Source organism: Anastrepha obliqua, chromosome 2 (genome assembly GCF_027943255.1).
Source record: "Anastrepha obliqua isolate idAnaObli1 chromosome 2, idAnaObli1_1.0, whole genome shotgun sequence".
Lineage (NCBI taxonomy): Eukaryota > Metazoa > Arthropoda > Insecta > Diptera > Tephritidae > Anastrepha > Anastrepha obliqua.
In genome coordinates this window covers 99556080-99575950 of record NC_072893.1, presented here as the reverse complement: position 1 = coordinate 99575950, position 19871 = coordinate 99556080, and the positions used below count along the sequence as shown (strand labels likewise).

General features: G+C 36.4%; 1 protein-coding gene across 1 annotated transcript; it reads right to left on the bottom strand.

Annotated features, from left to right (window-relative positions):
• Positions 1-413: 413 nt before the first annotated feature.
• LOC129237478 (uncharacterized) lies at positions 414-13201 on the bottom strand. Its single transcript, XM_054872257.1, has 5 exons — positions 13009-13201; positions 12603-12817; positions 4641-4820; positions 635-844; positions 414-573 (listed from the first exon to the last, which is right to left on the bottom strand). Exons 1-5 carry the CDS (start codon positions 13015-13017, stop codon positions 516-518), a joined length of 672 nt encoding a protein of 223 aa, XP_054728232.1. The 5' UTR covers positions 13018-13201; the 3' UTR covers positions 414-515.
• Positions 13202-19871: the final 6670 nt, after the last annotated feature.

Below are 19871 nucleotides of genomic sequence, written 5' to 3'. Positions count from 1 at the left end.
CCACGGCGACCCTCCTTACACCCTGGACAAAGTAGGTCTAATTGCAACTTAAGGTAAAAGTCGATCACACACCAATTCCGATTGTCCTTCTCTGCGCTTACAACCGCAATTGCCACTAAACTCCAAAATAGCAACAAGGTCCTCAAATCGCTTGCCGGTAGCACTTGGGGCAAAGAAAAAGAAATGTTGCTGCATTTAAGGCAATTGGCCGGCCGGTTCTAAACTATACTGCGCCTGTCTGGTCGCCTGACAGGGCTTGTATTGCTACGACAACAACAGCCAATCATTATTATTATTATATGATGTGAACCAAACAACAATTTTTTCGAAAACATATTCTGAAATGAAAAGAATTTATGTGCAATTTACAGGTTTATAATTTAGTACCTTGTACGGAAATTAAATTTTCTTAATTGATGTTAAAAAACTCTTATATTTTTATTTAATTGCATCGCTGCTACCAATATACATATATACATCAGTGTATGTTTGTTTTTGCTTTTGTATTTCAATTGTCAATTCGCCGGCAAATATTGACGGGATGGGATTGGAAGAGGCGTTTCAAATTGTTGTCTAAAAAATAAATGTATGCTTCATAATCTCTTTGGTTTGGCCGAAATCAAAATTAACTTACATCGGAGCACCATAACTGTAACCATCATTAGCTGGCGAATAACTGAAGTCATCACCGCTTTGCGCACTTCCACTTAAACTATTTGGAATTACTTCCAGATTGAGATTTTGATTCAAAAACTGGAATCGGTTCTTCAGGCCTCCTAACAAACCTTTATTATCATTGTCGAAATTGTTTAGCCTTGTTGGTGTTACATCTACAGGTTGAGGCCTAGAAATTAAAGATTTCTGTAATCAGCTGACATAAAAACTACAACGTTTTTATACACATTGCTCTTAAATAAAATTGATCTTAGTTAGGGTTATATTGTATATATCTCCTTTAAGTAACAATAATAAAATGGATGTTAAAAATAATTAGTTCGCTATTCATTTTACATCCTCCACTATTGAAACCTGGGAAACCCGTCAAACAAGTGTTATCATCCGACAACTCTCTTTTTCTAAATAGTGAAGATGATTGAGGCCTTATAACTCCCACTCTTTACGAACCACCTGATCCTGGCTCCACATCAGCATGGCTTCCGTAAAGTCCACATTGCCTCCACAGCAAGTGACGTCATAAACAGGCATATTTATCATGGGCTTAGCCAAAACCGCTCTGCGGTCCGAGTAGTGTTGAAGCTGTCAAAAACTTTCCACATAGTCAGTCATGGTCATCTTTCGAGACCAAAGCTCAAAACAGAAGAGCATAAAGCAAGGAGTGCCGCAAGGTGGTGTCCTTTTACCCTGGGTTTTCAACTTTTACATTTCGAAGCTTTCCCAACCACCATACGGAGTTTCATTGTTCGATAAAGGCATCTGGTATGTCATCCGATGATCTGCGTTCCAAATTGAATAATTATCTCACCAGATTATCTCACTTTGAAGCATTGAAGCTGTGGCACAGATACGTTTAATGCACATATTTTAATATTGAATATGAATTGATACTAATTGTCTTGTATTCGCGTCTTCTCCCAGAGGATTCTTTTTCTCACAGAAAATATTGCTCTTATATATATAACGAGTGCGGTCCCTTGGTCGAGTTGAGGACATACACCTAAGAAACAATGGTAACTTTACGCCCTGCAACGTTTGCATTGAAGCAAGCCATTTCCTAGCTGGTAATCTTGAATCGACGCTGATATTATTGCACACGGTGGGTGACTCTCACTGGAACATTTCGTCGCACAAGATGGACGTTAAGGATAAATCAAGCTAAGCGGTTTTAACTGTGCAGCAATCTCAATAGACATATACAGTGAGAATGCACTTTTCATTGTTGTCACCGTTTTGCGCATATTATTCGCTCTTGAGCGCCCTGATACGCCGGCAATCGCTGTATGGTGAATCGGTCCTGTTTTGATCTCTTCTAGAAAGCGTGTGAAAGCAGAAGAGAAAAATTTGGTATGCAGCTCTGATTTAGAGTATTAGCTTTTATAACGTTTGCGTGTAATATTGCGGATGAGTTTGAATTGGAAATGTGTGGGGTACCATTATTGCCTGCTCTGATTTGATTGTTTACTATTTGAGTAACAGGAACTTAGCTGCGTTTTCTTAAATGACTCGAGCATGTCTTGTTTTTAGGGTTTTGTATGCCGGGCATCCTCTATTATTTTTAAGTCGGGCATAAGAGCAACCTTAAACATTCTATCGGTTGATGTAATTCACGCTAATTAATTATATTTATAATTGGTTTTACAGCGCATATTTGTCCCTCGATTGCTTCCTTATTTTCGTTGGACTTTTCGGAGTCCATTTTGAGGTTACCTCAACAATCTATGCAAAACTTAGCAAAAAAGTTTTAAGACTATAATTATTGCAGAAAATAAGTTAAAGTTTAAGAGAAAATGAATTAAGATAGAGAATATGAAGATCAAAATTCGAGTAGGATCAGAGCTTACTCACACCAGAGGTGAAATTGGAGGACTTCAAGTGTTCTTCCCATTTAGTCCACTTGTATTGGATTACCAGTTGCCGAATCTTTAAATTGAGATCCCTTATGCGGGGATCTCCGGGATCGACCTGGCGTAGGTTATCACGCTCGTTTGCTAAAACAGCCGCTTCATCTGGGAAACTTGGACGTATGTCCCGAATCCTTCAGCAGAGATGATGCGAGCCGCAGTAGCTGTGAGCACCTTGCGGAATGCGCACATCGGTGAGGATGGGGAGAGCGGCGAAGGTGTCCTCGGTAAATTCCGTGAATTCGGCCCAATTAGCTTCGTTAAAATTAATGTATGACCAGTGTCCGCGTAAACAAATTTGACGGGTGTCTCAATCGAGACTATAATGGGCAAGCGGTCTGATGCAAGCGATAGCATAGGTCGCCAGGCTATGCCATTTATCAGACCAGCGCAAGTAATTGTTGTCAGGCGAGCTGTTGAAATTGCCTTTTAGCCTGGTGGTGGCGTCGTCGTTTACTGTGCTGAATGTTGAATCGTTTATCTGCTCTGCCAAGTAATGTCCCCTACGATCGTTTGGTAGGCTTGAATGCCAAAGATCGTAATGCTCATTGAAGTCACCTACTCCAAATAGGTTTTCACCTCTGATGAGAGCACCAATATCAGGGTGATATACTGCCGGGCAGCAGGTGAAACGGGGTATGTATATATTATATAAGAAATTTCGAGCTCGACAGCGCCTGACCGGACAGCTATACGTTGGCATTCTAAGGTGCTGTCCCTGCGGTCGATACCTTCATCGGTGAGACGATACTGTACTGTACGGTGGACTATGAATGCTAGGCCTCCACCATTGTCTCGCTCGCGATCCTTTCTGCTTCTTCACTTCATTACGGCTCAAGAAGTCGACTATCGCGTGTATCTTACTCATGAATCCACTGCAGTTCAGTTAGAGGACCTTGAAGCTCCGCGGGAGTACAGTCGTAACTCGAGAGGGACGAGTGAGGTTGTCTGCGTTGGTCCTGCTGTGTGTTTCGCAGTACTTGTTGCGGCCTGATGTTGATCGAGCTCTGCAGCAGGGGGCAACAAAGTCGCGTGTCCACTCACGGGTGGTGCGCAGGCCAGTGCATCTCCGAAAGTGGCACCAGCCATTGCAAAAATCCCTGGTTATCAGCTATTGGGATTCCATGTCAGCTCATGAAGTCAATTATCTCATCTATCTGGCTCATGAGTCCATTGCAGTAAGGTTGAAGCAGCTTGAAGCTCCTCGGGAGTATTGGCCTAACGCAGGGTGTGCGTTCCGCATCTGTTGTGGCGGCCTGGTGGTGATAGGCGGCCGCGTAAGAAAGGCAGTATCGGGTGCAGAGCTCTGCAGTAGGGGGCCACGTAGTCCGTGTCCACTCACGGGTGGTGGGCAGGCCAGAGCACCTCCAAAATGGCACCGGCCATTGCAAGAATTGCACTTCATTGGTATCAGATTCCGAGAAACCCTGGTCTCGCACACGGAGCAGAATGCCGGTTTGTCCGCGCCCAAGAGTTGGTGCAAGAGGGTTGTTGGTCGGAGATGAGGGAATTGTGTTGCACCGATGGGCTGTGACGATAGATTAGGGGTGAAATACAGTAGACGAAATAGAGCTAGTTTACTGGGGCGGCAGCCCTTTGTCGGCTGTCGAACTGGCTGCCATGGTAATGAATTTTTCCAGTGTTGCCAACATATGTGCATTTGTGCCATTTGCTTCATTCATTTGACACTGGCTAAGGTATGGCGAATCGAAGACGCTCCAATATTGCTCACTCTCTAATCGAAAACATTTTCAATTAAAATTTGGATATTTTTCTAAATGTGAAAGGTCAGAGATCATTATAATAGTTAATTCAGAGAAAGTTGAAAGACTTTCATCATCATATAGATCAATCAGCTTACTGCTTTGTCTCTCGAAACTTTCTGAAGAAGGACTGATATCCTAATACATCTTTTCCTTAGTACCATGTCGCATTCCCATTCGCAGTGATTAATGGCATTCCTAATACTTACTGAAGCAATACCTGTATATTATACTTTATAGCTGTCTAACAAGCTTACGAATAAAAAAGCTAGAATAATTACGAGAAAAAAACTCTTACTCAGGAATATCCAAATCCAGTTCCGTGATAGGATGATATCCGAGCTCGTCAGCGGTGTAGCGGGTTTTGTAACGTTTACCATCAGCTCCAGTAAAAGAATAGGAACCGCTTACAACAAAGGTTTTGTCATCTTTTAATTTGCCAACACTGGTGACTTCAATACCGTTTTGAGTCTTTAAACTAAAATTGTTAATATGAATTATTTTATGAAATTAATTGTAAATTTCATGTTTACTTATAAGATCGTTGAAACTTTTTAGAATAGGATAATAATGTAATAATAATGATAATAATAATAACAATAGACAGTAAGGGCTTCCGCCTTAGGGCATCTTGCTTAGGGAGAGGAAGGGAGGCACGAAAATAACGCCAAATGCTCTGCATGCTGGCTAGTAAACTGTGTGTATGAAGGAAAACAGTGAAACTAGAAGGGAAACCGCCAACCAATCACAAGGATATCCTATGAGGATACGGGTCTGACAATTTTCCTATTCCTATAAATACAAAAGCATCGGACGAGTGCCGAAACAGTCGGAATCTTCGCGACAATCAAGAGCTCTGCAATGATGATGACAATACATATATACATATCAAATATTAATAATACAGTGAAAATTTGGAATAAAAAATCGCGGCGCAATTTTTTTAAATAAAACCAATTTTCATATAAGAAAATGGTTCTTAAAGCAACAGTATTTGATCTAGTAACACAAGAGTTTCTGATAATTCAAGTGAAGACTGTATGCATCAAAATACACTGGATCACAAATTTTAACTTTTTTTCTGCACCAGAGACGCCGTTATGAAATTCCTATGTAAAATCACCGTCTGATTCCGAAAATCAAGGTTATTTTTTATTCTATGGTAACGTTTTTGAGATATTTACGAATTACCGTCATTTCAAAAAAAAAAAATATTGGGCCCACTTTATCATATATATCTCGAAAAGGAATTAAGCGATTCCAAAACCGTTTAAAGCATTTAAAAGGTAATACAATTTGCTATAAACTGTGTGTAAAACACTTTTTGCTAGGCCCTGCAGATTCAAAGATAACGAACTATCATAACGGATTTTTTAATTTTTTTTAGTAAAAATATAAAAAAATTTGTATTTTGAGAGAAAGGATCTCGAAAACTTTTTACATTTTCGTGTATTTTTTGTTTTCACTCTAAGCTCTGTTTTATTACAAAAAAAAAATAAACTTTGATTAAACAAAATCGATGAACTAATACAAAAGTTACAAGCATTCAAGTAAATATATCCATTTAATACTGAAGTACCCTACTGGTAATATGTGTTAGTATTCGCAATTCAGTTAGTTACAGGTAGATTTTGGAAGGATCATTAGATACAAAAAATTGTTAGTGGCGTTATCTCAAACACAGATACATTTCAAGCAAGATCATATGTTTAAGGCAGGTAGTGTTTTCTATGTATAACTAGGGAACCTTTTTGTATAGGTAGGCTTGCATTTTTAGTTGATCTATGTAAGAATAAATAATAGTACATGTGCCTCGTTCCTTCATAATTTCTGCAAGGATAGCCGGATACTGTTCACTTTATAATTGCAGTTTATAATCCGTCATTTACTTAAAAATATAATATGAATAAAAGGGCGCGAGAGTTTGAGTGTAAAAATGATCCAGATATGTTCTGTTTCATCTGCGGGGAATTTATCGTTAAAAGGATACGACGTGTGTTTTCAAATCCTTTGAAATTTGCATACCATAAGTGTTATGGAATTGAGCCTAGAAACAATGAAAAACCATGGACACCGAATACTTTGTGCACCACATGTCGAGTCGAATTGATATTTTCGGAAACCGGAAGCAAAAGGTACATCGTAAAAATTAGGAGTTTGCTCTCTTTTAATGCATATCTGACTAATTTCTTAAACTATCTATTTAGGCGACATGAAATTTATTACACCAATGAAGTGGAGGGAACCAACTTGCCATTCAACGGACTGCTTTATTTGTACTACAAAAGTATTTGGGGTTGGAAAGTATTTGGGGTATGCGAGCGTATCTACAGTGTCATTACCAGAACTAAATTCAACGGAAGTTACATTGCCAAAATCAAATTTAACTTTAGTTTCGGATCCAGTTTCATTGTCAACAGCAGTATCTGATTACGCGGCATCATGTTGTACTGAATTGCAAACGGAAAACGAAAGAATCCCTTTGTCACAAGCACAACTAAATGATTGGATAAGGGATTTGGAATTGTCAAAAGAAAAGGCCGAACTACACACCTCTCGTATGCAACAATTCAAATTTGTTTCATCCGATGTTAAGGTAACATATTATAGGACTCGTCACGAACAATTCTCCCAGTACTATACGAAGAAGGACAGTGTTTGTTATTGCAAAAACATTGCTGGTCTATTTAAACAGGTTGGTGAACCATATGATTCAAAAGAGTGGCGATTGTTCATAGACGGCAATAAATTAAGTTTAAAGGCCGTATTATTGCATATTGGCAACCAAAAGCCATCTATCCCGATCGCGCATGCAGTAAATACGAAGGAAACATATGAGACAATGCAAAAATTGCTTAAATTAATTAAATACGAAGAACATGATTGGAAAATATGTGCCGATCTAAAAGTCGTTGGAATGCTATGTGGTCTACAATCTGGATACACAAAATACTGTTGCTTTCTATGCAAATGGGATAGCCGAGCATGTCAAGACCACTACATCATAAAGGATTGGCCAGAACGAATCGAGTTTCAAGTTGGGGTGGATAACATAAAATACTCACCACTTATAAAGAAGGAAAAAATAATTATACCTCCGCTCCACATCAAGCTCGGCCTTATCAAAAACTTTATCAAGGCTTTGGACAAAGAAGGCGAAGCTTTTCATTATTTGAAAACAATCTTTCCACAGATTTCAGAAGCAAAAATAAAAGAAGGGATTTTTGTGGGGCCGCAAATAAGGAAAATAATGGCTAATACCCATTTCAAAGAACTATTGTCACCAGTGGAGGCAGCGGCGTGGGACTCTTTTGAAAAGGTTGTTACTTCTTTTTTAAGCAAACACAAAAGTCCTAACTTCGAGCTGATAGTGAACGATTTAATCAAAAACTATGCGGAAATGGGTAAATAAAAAACACATATAAGATCGTTTTCTCAGTTAACTTTAAAACTTAACAAAAAATTTGAAAGCAAATTTTTAAATTTACATGAGATTATATAGCCCTTAATCTGAATTTATTACCCTGCTCCGAACAAACAAGAACGACCAAAATTTGTTCTAAATTGGAAGATTAATCCAGCCTAAGAAAATTATGTGCTAATGTGTCACTAATTTATCTAATTCCCTTTTTAATTTTCTTTCAGGAGTAAATATGTCTTTAAAAATTCATTTTCTGCACTCCCATTTAAATTTTTTCCCGCAAAATCTTGGCGACGAAAGTGACGAGCATGGCGAAAGGTTTCACCAGCAAATGAAAATGATTGAAAGTCGGTATCAAGGATTCTGGGATGTCGCTATGATGGGTGACTACTGTTGGTTTCTCATAAGAGAAACCGATCCTTATATAAATAAGCGTCAAAACAAGACACATAACTTTTTCAATTATAAAATAAGATCATAGAGTTAAGACAGAATCATATGTACATATGCTATTATTTGTAGGGTACTAAAGTTTTAAGTTTGGCGGCCGCCGTAGTCGAATGGGTTGGTGCGTGACTACCATTCGCAATTCACAGGGAGAACGTCGGTTCGAATCTCGGTGAAACACCAAAATTAAGAAAGAAAAAAAAAAAAAACATTTTTCTAATAGCGGTCGTCCCTCGGCAGGCAATGGCAAACCTCCGAGTGTATTTCTGCCATGAAAAAACTCCTCATAAAAAATATCTGCCGTTCGGAGTCGGCTTAAAACTGTAGGTCCCTCCATTTGTGGAACAACATCAAGACGCACACCACAAATAGGAGGAGGAGCTCGGCCAAACACCCAAAAAGGGTGTACGCGCAATTATATATATATATAAAGTTTTACTATATGGATATATTTACTTGAATGTTTGTAACTTTTGTATTAGTTCATCGATTTGGTTTAATCAAAGTTTATTTTTTTTGTAATAAAACAGAGCTTAGAGTGAAAATAAAAAATACACGAAAATGTAAAAAGTTTTCGAGATCCTTTCTCTCAAAATACAATTTCTTTTATATTTTTACAAAAAAAATTTAAAAAATCCGTTATGATAGTTCGTTATCTTTGAATCTGCAGGGCCTAGCAAAAAGTGTTTTACACACTGTTTATAGCAAATTGTATTACCTTTTAAATGCTTTAAACGGTTTTGGAATCGCTTAATTCATTCTCGAGATATATATGATAAAGTGGGCCCAATTTTTTTTTTTTTGAAATAACGGTAATTCGTAAATATCTCAAAAACGTTACCATAGAATAAAAAATAACCTTGATTTTCGGAATCAGACGGTGATTTTACATAGGGATTTCATAACGGCGTCTCTGGTGAATTTTGGCTGTAAACCAGTGATATTATTCCATCTAATAGTATTTCGCAGCAACACTTCAGCAGCTGTGATACTTGATTTATTGGTTCACTTGAATAGGGGCAGTAACCAAATAAGAAAAAAATAGAACAAATATTAGCAATTTTATTTTTTTTACATTTATTATTTAGAACTTAATAGTTTGTACTGCCATCTTGTTTATAAATTACTTTGTAAAGACGTTCATGAATGGATTTGCATAAATCCTCTAGATAGCCTAATGAAATTTCAAATCAGGCCGTTTTAATGATTCGAATTAATAAATTTTCAATAAAGTTCAGATCTGGTTAATACTGTGGCTATGCTGAAGTTTCAACGTTATACGAACGTAATATGCAGTAATTACCAAGAAATCCACAAAACTAATCCACTCCTTTACATATGACCGAATACCTCTGAAATTGACAATCAGCTGTCAACACTGCTTTGAAAGGTTTTTCTTCATAGAAATTGGTTTGGTGGAATATTTTGGAGCTTTTGGTTTGTTGAATTATTATTAACGATATGAAGAAAAGACAAGGAGAAGGAATAGCTAATTTAATTGCGGAATTGGGTACTACTAATAAACAATAAGAGGAAGTCCGTAAACGACGTTTCCTGAGGTTTCAAAAAATTATGGCAGTAATTCGCATGCGAAATTCAATATTACATTTTACAATAAGTAATAAGAGAACAAAGCGTTTACGGACAAACGCTTTTTTCTGTTATATGAATGCATAGTTAATAATACATAAAAAAAGTGATATTAGAATTATGTCTATAAACCTGTTCTCTTTACCGTCTTCTATGTATTTTATTTCGCTCTCTTCGCTTCTTAATTACTTCTCGCTTTTTAATTACGGAGTGGTAATCTGGGGGGTGGGCAGTAAGACACCCCAGAATATGATATCTGTTGCAAATACCGGATTCACATGGGCGAAGCTAGATGGTTTATACTATGTGAGCTGCTATGTACCACCAAGGTGGAGCTTAGCAGATTTTGAACCCATGATGACACCACTGGAAGCTAAGTGGAAAGCGGACGATTCTCATCGCAGAAAACTTTAATGCATGGTCGGGGACATGGGGTAGTCGGTACACAGCCTGGAGTGGGCGATTATTAGAAGAAACTATGGCAGCAATGGACCTTGCCCTGCTCAACACCCCAGGAGTGAATACCTTCGACTGCGCCAGCGGGGGATTAATAAACGACCTCGCTATTGTAAATTGCACCACGGCAAACCGCGCAAAATGGATGGTAGACGAAAATGTGTACACTCACTGCCAGAACAACTAAGGATGCAACAAAAGAGACTTGCCTTCAACGCCGAGAGCTTTCAATTGATTTGGAGAAATGTCACTGTCTCCCGCACTGCGATGAAAGATATGGCGGAACAGATTTCCGAACACATGAAAGATGCGTGTGATGCAGCCATGCCAAGAAGCAGATTCAACAACAAAAGAAAACCCGTCTATTGATGGACAACTGAGATAGCTAGTACACGCAAAGCCTGTAAAAAGTGCAAAGAGCAAGACATCGTCCAGCATGGACAGTGCTGCGCGCCGAATACCGTGAACGCAAGCCTGAGATGAAAACAGCTATTAAACAGAGCAAAACTCGATCCTTTAAGGAAATGCAAAACAGCGCTGACAATGATCCCTGAGTTCTTGCCTACAGAACGTTACTGCAGAAATTAAAAGAACCGCGACTTACATACCACACCCTGCTCAGCCGCCAAGTGATAATGGAGTTTTTTCCCCAACAAGAGGACTCTAGTGACCGACACCAAATGGTAACTGACATCGGCTATATTCCGCCAGTTACAACAGAAAAAGTCTTAAGCACGTTGAGACTTATAAAAGACTGTTGTCTTTCTGGGCACCAGGCCCAGACGGCGTTCCTAACATCGCCTTTAAGGCATCAGTGCAGGCGACGCAAGAAATCTTCGCGAATATATACGAAGCATGTCTTAATGAAGGGTCTTTCCCGCGCAGATGGAAATCGCACCGACTAGTGCTGTTACTCAAAGCAGCTAAGCAACTAGATCAATCCTTGGCAAACAGAGCCCTCTGTATGCTCGATGCGGTGGGTAAAGTGTTTGAGCGCATCATTTTTGACCGGCTACAAAGCTATCTGGATTGCCCAACCGGCCCATCCGAACACACAATTTGACTTCAGACGGGCTAGATCGACTGTGGTCGCTATTAGATCCGTGACAAATATAGCGCGCGACTCTAATAACGGAGGACACACGCGCATGAAATTCCGTGCAATTATCATGCTAGACGTCTAAACTGCGTTCAATTCGGAGAGGTGGTCAAATATTTTGCTATCTCTAATAAATCTCCAAGTCCTTGGATATCTAATACGCACAATACGAAGTTACATTGGAATCTTGCAGTATGATACGGATAACTGTCTAAAGACATGTACAGTCTCTGGTGGCGTCCCTCAGGGATCTGTTCTCGGACCCTCACTGTGGAGTGCCATGTACGACGGAACATATATAATATATATATGTTCATTTGGCGCGTACACCCTTTTTTGGGTTTTTGACCGAGCTCCTCCTCCTATTTGTGTCGTGCGTCTTGATGTTGTTCCACAAATGGAGGGACCTACAGTTTCAAGCCGACTCCGAAAGGTTTTAATTTATTGATGTATTCTTGTCGTGCTAATTCTCGTCGAAAATTCTGAAATATTTATAATCGCACGAAAATGTTCACGGCTTAATTCTAACTTTTCGGCTCACACATCAAAATATTCTGAGTGTGTTTGTAATAAAATATTTTAAATTTTCAAATGGAAATGTCAGATGGACCCTGATAATACTAGAAATGTCCAAGGTCAGAAATATAAGAAAGTAGAAAGTAGTAATGAAGCCGATCTTGTTACTAAAGAACTTCCGTTCCCACGACATTCTACATATGTAACCGGAACGACCCGGATGTATATTCGGCCCAGAACTGTCACTTCAGCAGCATTCCTCGTATATGTATGGGGATTGTTTATGCGTTGTTGTAGCAACAACTAAATAATTTGAAGGATGTTGAGTTAACAGCTCTTAGTAATAATATATAAACTGTTGATTAATGAGCTTATAATGAGCAAAAAAAAGTTACGCTTAGGGAATAAGGAACTCTCGTTTTTCTTATTTGTTCTTTGGTAGCATGATGTCATAAATGTTATAATCTGTTTAAATGTTAATATGACGATGGAAATACTACTTTATTTTTTCACATCCACGAATTTTCTACGCTATATATTGTAGCAAAAAGGATGCAATTTTTAGATATCAGAGAAGTAGCCTTTTCATAATCAACTTTTAAATTGGTAATTTTAGTGTTATACTATAGCTTTATTTATTTTTTTTTTTGAGTGTTTTTTATGATCTCAATAACCAACAAACTTCATTATTTCGTTTCAGAAATTCTATGCCAATATTTATAAATACTTACTCTAATTTGAATTTTTTATTTCCATTAAAGCTCTGCAGTTTTTCCACTTTTGCCCTCATAACATTTCCTTCAAAAACAACAGCTGGCTTCTCGTCGTCAATATCTTCAGGCAACGTGAAAACGTCACTTGGGTCATATTTGAATAAATCTAGATTACGATCTGTTCCGTATTTCACATCCGCAGAAGTATACACAATAAAACAAAATATGATAACCTGTAGATAATATTACGATATTAAAAATCGCCTTTAAAAAATATACTTAAAAGGTATTCTTTTTATGTATAAATAGTTTTTACACAGATGTTATAATATTATTATATCACTTTTGTATCACACATATACACTGATTTTAAAAATTTCATAAAAACATTCGCGACATTTGTACATTTAAAAAGCAAACTTACTAGTTTCATGTCTTTCACAGCGCTAAGTTGTTTCTCGTCAAGTTAGTTTTATTAAATGCTTTAGAAACCTTCAAGTTTCCTTATATATCATCTTATTAAATGTACAATATAAGAGGTAAAAACGAGGTAAAACCAGATTTATTAAATCAACTTATACACAGAATTTTGGATAGACAAATAACAAGATACACCATTCCATCAGACTAAAATATTATTCTTCATGATATTAATATATTATAAGTTATACTTGAATCTAGCTTATATACATATTTACATCCGAATTTCCGATTTTGATTTAAAGTTGAACGAAGTGTAAACTACTCAATGTAAATTTAAACTTATCAACTGTATCTACAAACAACAAACCGCATACACGTTTAATATCTGGGAGCCATTAATTAATTACAAACATAAACTATCACATACAATCAACACATACAAAAAGTAAATCTGTGAAATATACTTATTTATTATTTACCTATGTACATACTTTGCATATCTAAACTTACGAGTATTTGCACACTTACACATAAATACATATTTTTTACCAAATATCTACTTGGCACGTGTATATGTAGTAGCATGTATCGCGGTTATAAGAAGATACATACCAAGCCGTATATATACAAGGTGGTACTATTAGAAAAGCTGATTAATTCGCTTCGGGCGAATTGGCACTGCTGTCAAAAATTTGTTTCTACATTGCTATGTATGTGTAGTCCACCTTCAGTTAGAAACAATGTTCCACAAAATGAACAAGGTTTATGCGTAAGTATTTTAGTGGTCTACGAGTATGCAATATTTTTGTCTTACGTGTTTCAATTTATGTTTCAGAACTTGGTATGGTAGATGCATATGCTGTGGAAGGCGATGTGCTTGTTTTCCTATACTGAAGTCAACCAGCTTCAATTGGGGGTTACATTACAAATGGATCACTTTGCCAAGAGGCACTTTGAAGGAAGATGAACATTTTAAATGAAATAAACTAATTTAATGTACGTATTTGCGAACAAATCCACTTTTAATTTATAAATTGGCAAATACTTTCCCCCTACATATAAACTTGTGTTCTCCTCATAGCCACGTATCTATTTGTTATACCATTATAACGCTAGTTTTGCGTAGTACAGAACGACAACTTCATAGCCATAGTCAACATCAAGTCTATAAGCTAAGTAAAGAAATTGAAATAAAAAGGACAAACGTAGTTTGTAAACCTTTAAGCTTAAATAAAACTTGCTAATTTGACATTTTAATTATATCCTTTTTCCAAACTGTTCAGAAAGAAATTATTTGCTTCTTTTGTATTTTAAGAATACCATTTTACTTCGTGTTTTCTTTTTCATATACATAGTATGTAATAAACTATGGATTTAACGATATTTTATATATTAACGTAATGAAATTTGTCGGGATTTTTTATATCATCCTTTTATTCACTAGCTTTTCGGCAGCTTTTTAATTTCGAGTTATGAAATCCTCATAGCAGGCGCTGCATATAGGTGGAAATACTATCTAAATGAAGCAATGGTAAGTATTTTTCTATGTCTTCGCAAATTTCTTCACGCATTCTGCACTTCATTTTCATTTAATAACAAAATTGAACATTTTGTTATTATGAATGCTGTAACTTCTTGCTTAGGAGTGAATAATAATCTTAGTTCTTAATTATTTTTGTTATTAACATATATGTATGTACTTCGAAAAATGTAACGTCACACTCGCGTTTATTTACTATTCACACTCAAATTCGCCTTGGAAATAATTATTTTGACACTTGTGCCAAAAAAGCAAGAACAAAATACATGTAACCTTTTGTTTTTGTTTAACTGCTATCACCTTATATAGATACGCCTTGATACATACACATATCTCTATTATAATAAATCAAGTGATGCCTCCGTAAGCGTATATACATATACGAGGTGTGTGCAAAATGTATCGCGAATTTTGAATTTTCGCAGGTTACGTATATTCGAATTTCGATTTTTTTGTGGCGATATGTTGGTACTCATGTCTCTCACCCATGGCGACCAGTTCGGCCGTTTTGAATGTTTAAATAATTTTTGACAGCTGCTTTGCTTGCTCGTGTTTCGGCTCATCTTCGATTTTTAACTATTCAAAAAGATGGATCAAAGAACCTGTAAGAACTCTGTCCGCGACGACCCAAATTTGCTTCAGAGGGTCATAACTGGTGACGAAGCGTGGGTTTATGGTTATGACGTGGAAACCAAAGCTCAATCATCTCAATGGAAGCTGCTGCACGAACCAAGACCGAAAAAAGCGCGCCAAATTCGGTCGGATGTAAAAGTTTTGCTTACCGTTTTCTTCGATTGCAGGGGCGTTGTGCGTCATGAGTTCTTGCCACAGGGCAGTTCGCAATTTGCGCGAAGCAATCCGCCAGAAACGCCCGGATTTGTGGAAGAACAAAAATTGGCTCTTGCATCACGATAACGCCCCTGCTCAACATTGTTGCTTGTGTGCAACGTTTTGGCCAAAAACAACACACTAATGATGCCACAGCCACCGTATTCCCCAGATCTGGCCCCCTGTGACTTTTTCTTGTTCCCGAAACTGAAGAGGCCCATGAAAGGACGACGCTACGCTACGATTGACGAGATAAAGACGACATCGAAGGAGGAGCTGAACAAGATCAAAAAAGGAAAGATTTTTTGAAATGCTTCGAAGATTGGAAACAACGTTGGCACAAGTGTGTAATATCTCATGGGGACTACTTTGAAGGGGACAAAATAAATATTAATGAATAAGTAAATAATTTTTGAAAAAACACAAAATTCGCGATACTTCTTGAACACACCTCGTATATACATATATATGTATGCAAAGTGTTTAAATACCTGTGTAGAAATTGCAACATAATATGGGTCTTCACACTGAGCTTGTTGTTCCGTTACTTGGTTGCTTTTGTAAATCCAAGTAACGAAACGCCACGGATGAGAACTCAGCAATTTCATCGATAGTTGGCACAACAACAAGAAAATGAAAAAAGTAAGGAAGCAATTTTTATAATCAAAATTCTGTTGGATTGAATAGAAAATATGGACTCCTAGGTAAATTGTATACAGTCAATTGAGATATACAATTTTATTTACCTTCCATCAAAGCAACTTTCCCGCTGAGCTTTTTAATTACATGACTAATGGGCGGCCGCCGTAGCCGAATGAGTTGGTGCGTGACTACCATTCGGAATTCAGAGAGAGAACGTAGGTTCGAATCTCGGTGAAAGACCAAAATAAAGAAAAAAATTTTCTAATGGCGGTCGCCCCTCGGCAGGCAATGGCAAACCTCCGAGTGTATTTCTGCCATGAAAAAGCTCCTCATAAAAAATATCTGCTGTTCGGAGTCGGTTTAAAACTGTAGCTCTCACCACAAATAGGAGGATGAGCTCGGCCAAATACCTAAAAAGAGTATGCGCCAAGTATATATATATATATATATATATATATATATATATAATTTGGTTTTAAATTGTAGTTGTATGTAATGAAATTGCTATAAACCAGCTGGTACTAACAAATTGCCAACTAACAAACCGTTAAAGTAACGAAATTAGAGTACCCCTTATATTTACTAATTTTGTAATTCACATTTTCCTGTTTTTGCGCATCGGCAGCTCGTTTTGTATTTGATTTATTCGTATTTTAATGTCCAAGTGAATCAACCACATGATATTTGGGGTGCAAACTTGAAGTCGATTCACTTCTGGACCAGAAGATATACATACATACATTCATAATATAATATGGGTTTTTCAGAAGTCTAAATGAATGCTAATGTGTACATATGTATATACTTTTATACTACTTTTATATTGTAGTTACCGGCACGTCATTTCGTACATATGTAAATATGTATGTATGTATATACATGTGTAGACAGCAAGAACATCTAAGAGGGGAATCGACTAGTTTTATTGTTGAAAATGAAGTTTTTTTTTCTTAGTGATAAATAAAAAAACAAGTATTTACAAATATTTGTAGGTGATCCTATAACCTAATAAAGAGAAATTAGAAAGAATAAGAACCTAAATGTGAATACTATGAATTATGTCGCTCCTAACATAAAAATATTCAAGTTCGAAGCATAAAAAACGTTTTTAACTTATAAATATGTCTTACAAGAAATATAAATATATTATGTACATAGAAGGCAATAGAAATAAAATGCGTAGTAATAAATAAATAATAACATACACAGCAGGCATTTGGTGATCCAGCTTTAAAGAAAATAGTTCCATCACGTGTAATGAAATTAATTATGCACTTAAAAACCAGTTTTATTTATTTGGAAGTTGGCTGATTAAACCTACATACTCGTATTAACGTTGAAATCTTTAAAATAAGTTGCGAGTGAGTCTTCCTATAAATACGACTTATAGGCCCGTCATAATAGGTCCGTTGCGGCAACTAACTTCATAGCTGTTGTGTGATCATTGCCGTTCGAACGTTTAGATATCACTGAAATCGCAGTTCCCGTGTCGATAAAAAATTTTTCGGAAGATATTTTATCCCGAACGAAAAAGCGGCTGGAACTAGTGTCGGCCTCTGCGGTTGCCGCTCTAAACGGAGAGGCGACTAGTTTTCCGAATCAATTTTTCCATAAGCACATGGTTGACCGGATAGTGTTGCAATTTCGCCAAATGTGCGATGGGAGCAATAGATGGTTGTGCCTGCTGGTTGAGCCTTTATTACGCATTGTTTAGTGCGTGGCTGCAGGCGTACAGTATCACCACCACGATTGCATTCCTTTTGCTACGCGCTACGACGCACAGTGATTTAAACAATAGACAAAAATCAAAAAATTAAAAGCAATATTTTAGAAAAACTAAAATGGAAATAAAATCTGCATTATATTGCTTAAATAAAATCACCTTAAGTTTATTTTTATTTTTTGTTTCCTTATCAGTAAAATTATGATAAAGTCTACCTAAATAAAATCCTATTTTGCTTTTTTTAGATTTGATCAACATTTATTATTGTATGGTAGTTCGTTCTGAACGTTTCGATATTTTATAGTTTGACTCGTTTATTATGGCAAATATTCAGCAAGGTATGTAAATATTTTAATATATTTTTGGTATTTTTCTTAATTTTTTTTGTAAAGTAGTCAGTATTTTTAGAAAACTCTATTTTTGGTTAAAGGTCCCAAAAGGTGCTTTTTCAAATTTGTTGTTATTTGATATTTTAAACTGTTCTGTTTTTAAAGGTATAGGCCTTTTTTTGCGCAAAGTTGTACTTTATTCCGAATTTTTATTTTTTAGGTACTTTGTCAAATATAAAATATAAAGATTTGGTGGATACATGGATTTCATTGCCCAAAAAACAAAGGAAAAATAAGTTAGTTGAAAAGGTTCTAAACCTAATGAGACTTCAGACTGTCACGAAAGCAACTAAGCGGGAATTTGAAAAATCTGTTGGCATTTTTTGTGGAGAAATAAATATTAAATGGCAAAAAAATTTTCGCAGAAAAGAACAGTTTTTAGCCAAAGAAAGCAAATGGCTGAACTCTGAAATATATATGACCTCACTAAAAGCTATTTTAAGAAAACCAGCTGTTCCAGGTAACACTTTTGCTGAACAAAGCACTTCTCGTGGAAGACCTTATGTACCTTTGGGGAGTCAAGTGAGAAGACTAAAAAGAGGCGAATTGAAGAACTGGTCTCAAAATACACCTTGGAGGAGCTTTCTTTTGCGGTAAAAGAATTATCTAAAAAAAGTAATAGTCAGGTTGAGTTTAAGGAATTCAAAAAACATTCATTGACTTTACAGGAAACTTTAGCGCTTTATCTTCAGTTAGATCTTTCTCAGAGAAAATATAACTTACTTAGATCAATTATTATATTAATAGTGTGCATTCAGAATTTTTACCCAGCATCTATAAACTGCGACAGCTTCGAGACAGTTTATTACCAAAAGATATTATAACCACAGAACAAGGATCTAAAATAAATCTACAACAACTTCTTGATTATACATTAAAAAGCATTTTAAAATCAATATTAGACAGAGAATATATAAAAAGTGAAACTTTAACTCTGACATGTAAATACGGATTCGATGGAAGCTCTGGGCATAGCACCTACAAACAAGTATTTAGCTCCACAGAAATGACTGACGAATATTTATTTTTAGTTGCTATGTCACCCCTTAACTTGTCAGTTGAAAAAGGTTATATTTTTTGGAATAATCCTCGCTCTTCGTCAACATTTTTCTGTCGACCAATTAAATTTATGTTTGTTAAAGAAAATTCCTATTTAGTTAAAACAGAAGGCTTGAGACTGCAGCAAGAAATAAACGATTTAAAAAATATAATTATAAATTTTCAAAACAAAAATTACACTGTAAATTTTAAATTTCACTTTACAATGTTTGATGGAAGTTGCATTAATACCTTATCAGAGACTAATTCTACTCAAACTTGCTTCATTTGTGGAGCTACACCAAAACAAATGAATACTAAAGAAGTTCTCAAACAACCAGTTAAAATCGAAAATTTTAATTTTGGGATGTCATCTCTTCATTCGTGGATCCGTAGCTTCGAATATTTATTACATATTGCTTATAGGCTTCCTTTTAGAAGCTGACAAGTAAAAGGCACGGAAAAAAGCGTTGATATTCAAAAGAAATAATTCAAACGACTTTAAAAGAAAATTAGGCTTAGTTGTGGATAAACCTAAGCCAGGTTACGGGTCCACTAATGATGGGAATACGGCAAGAAGGTTTTTTCAAAATCCCAAAATAAGCTCTGAAATAACGGGCATTGATGAGAATTTGATTTTTAAATTTTCTCAAATATTACGTGTTGTGTCTTCTGGAAAGCAAATTAACATCGACATTTTTCGA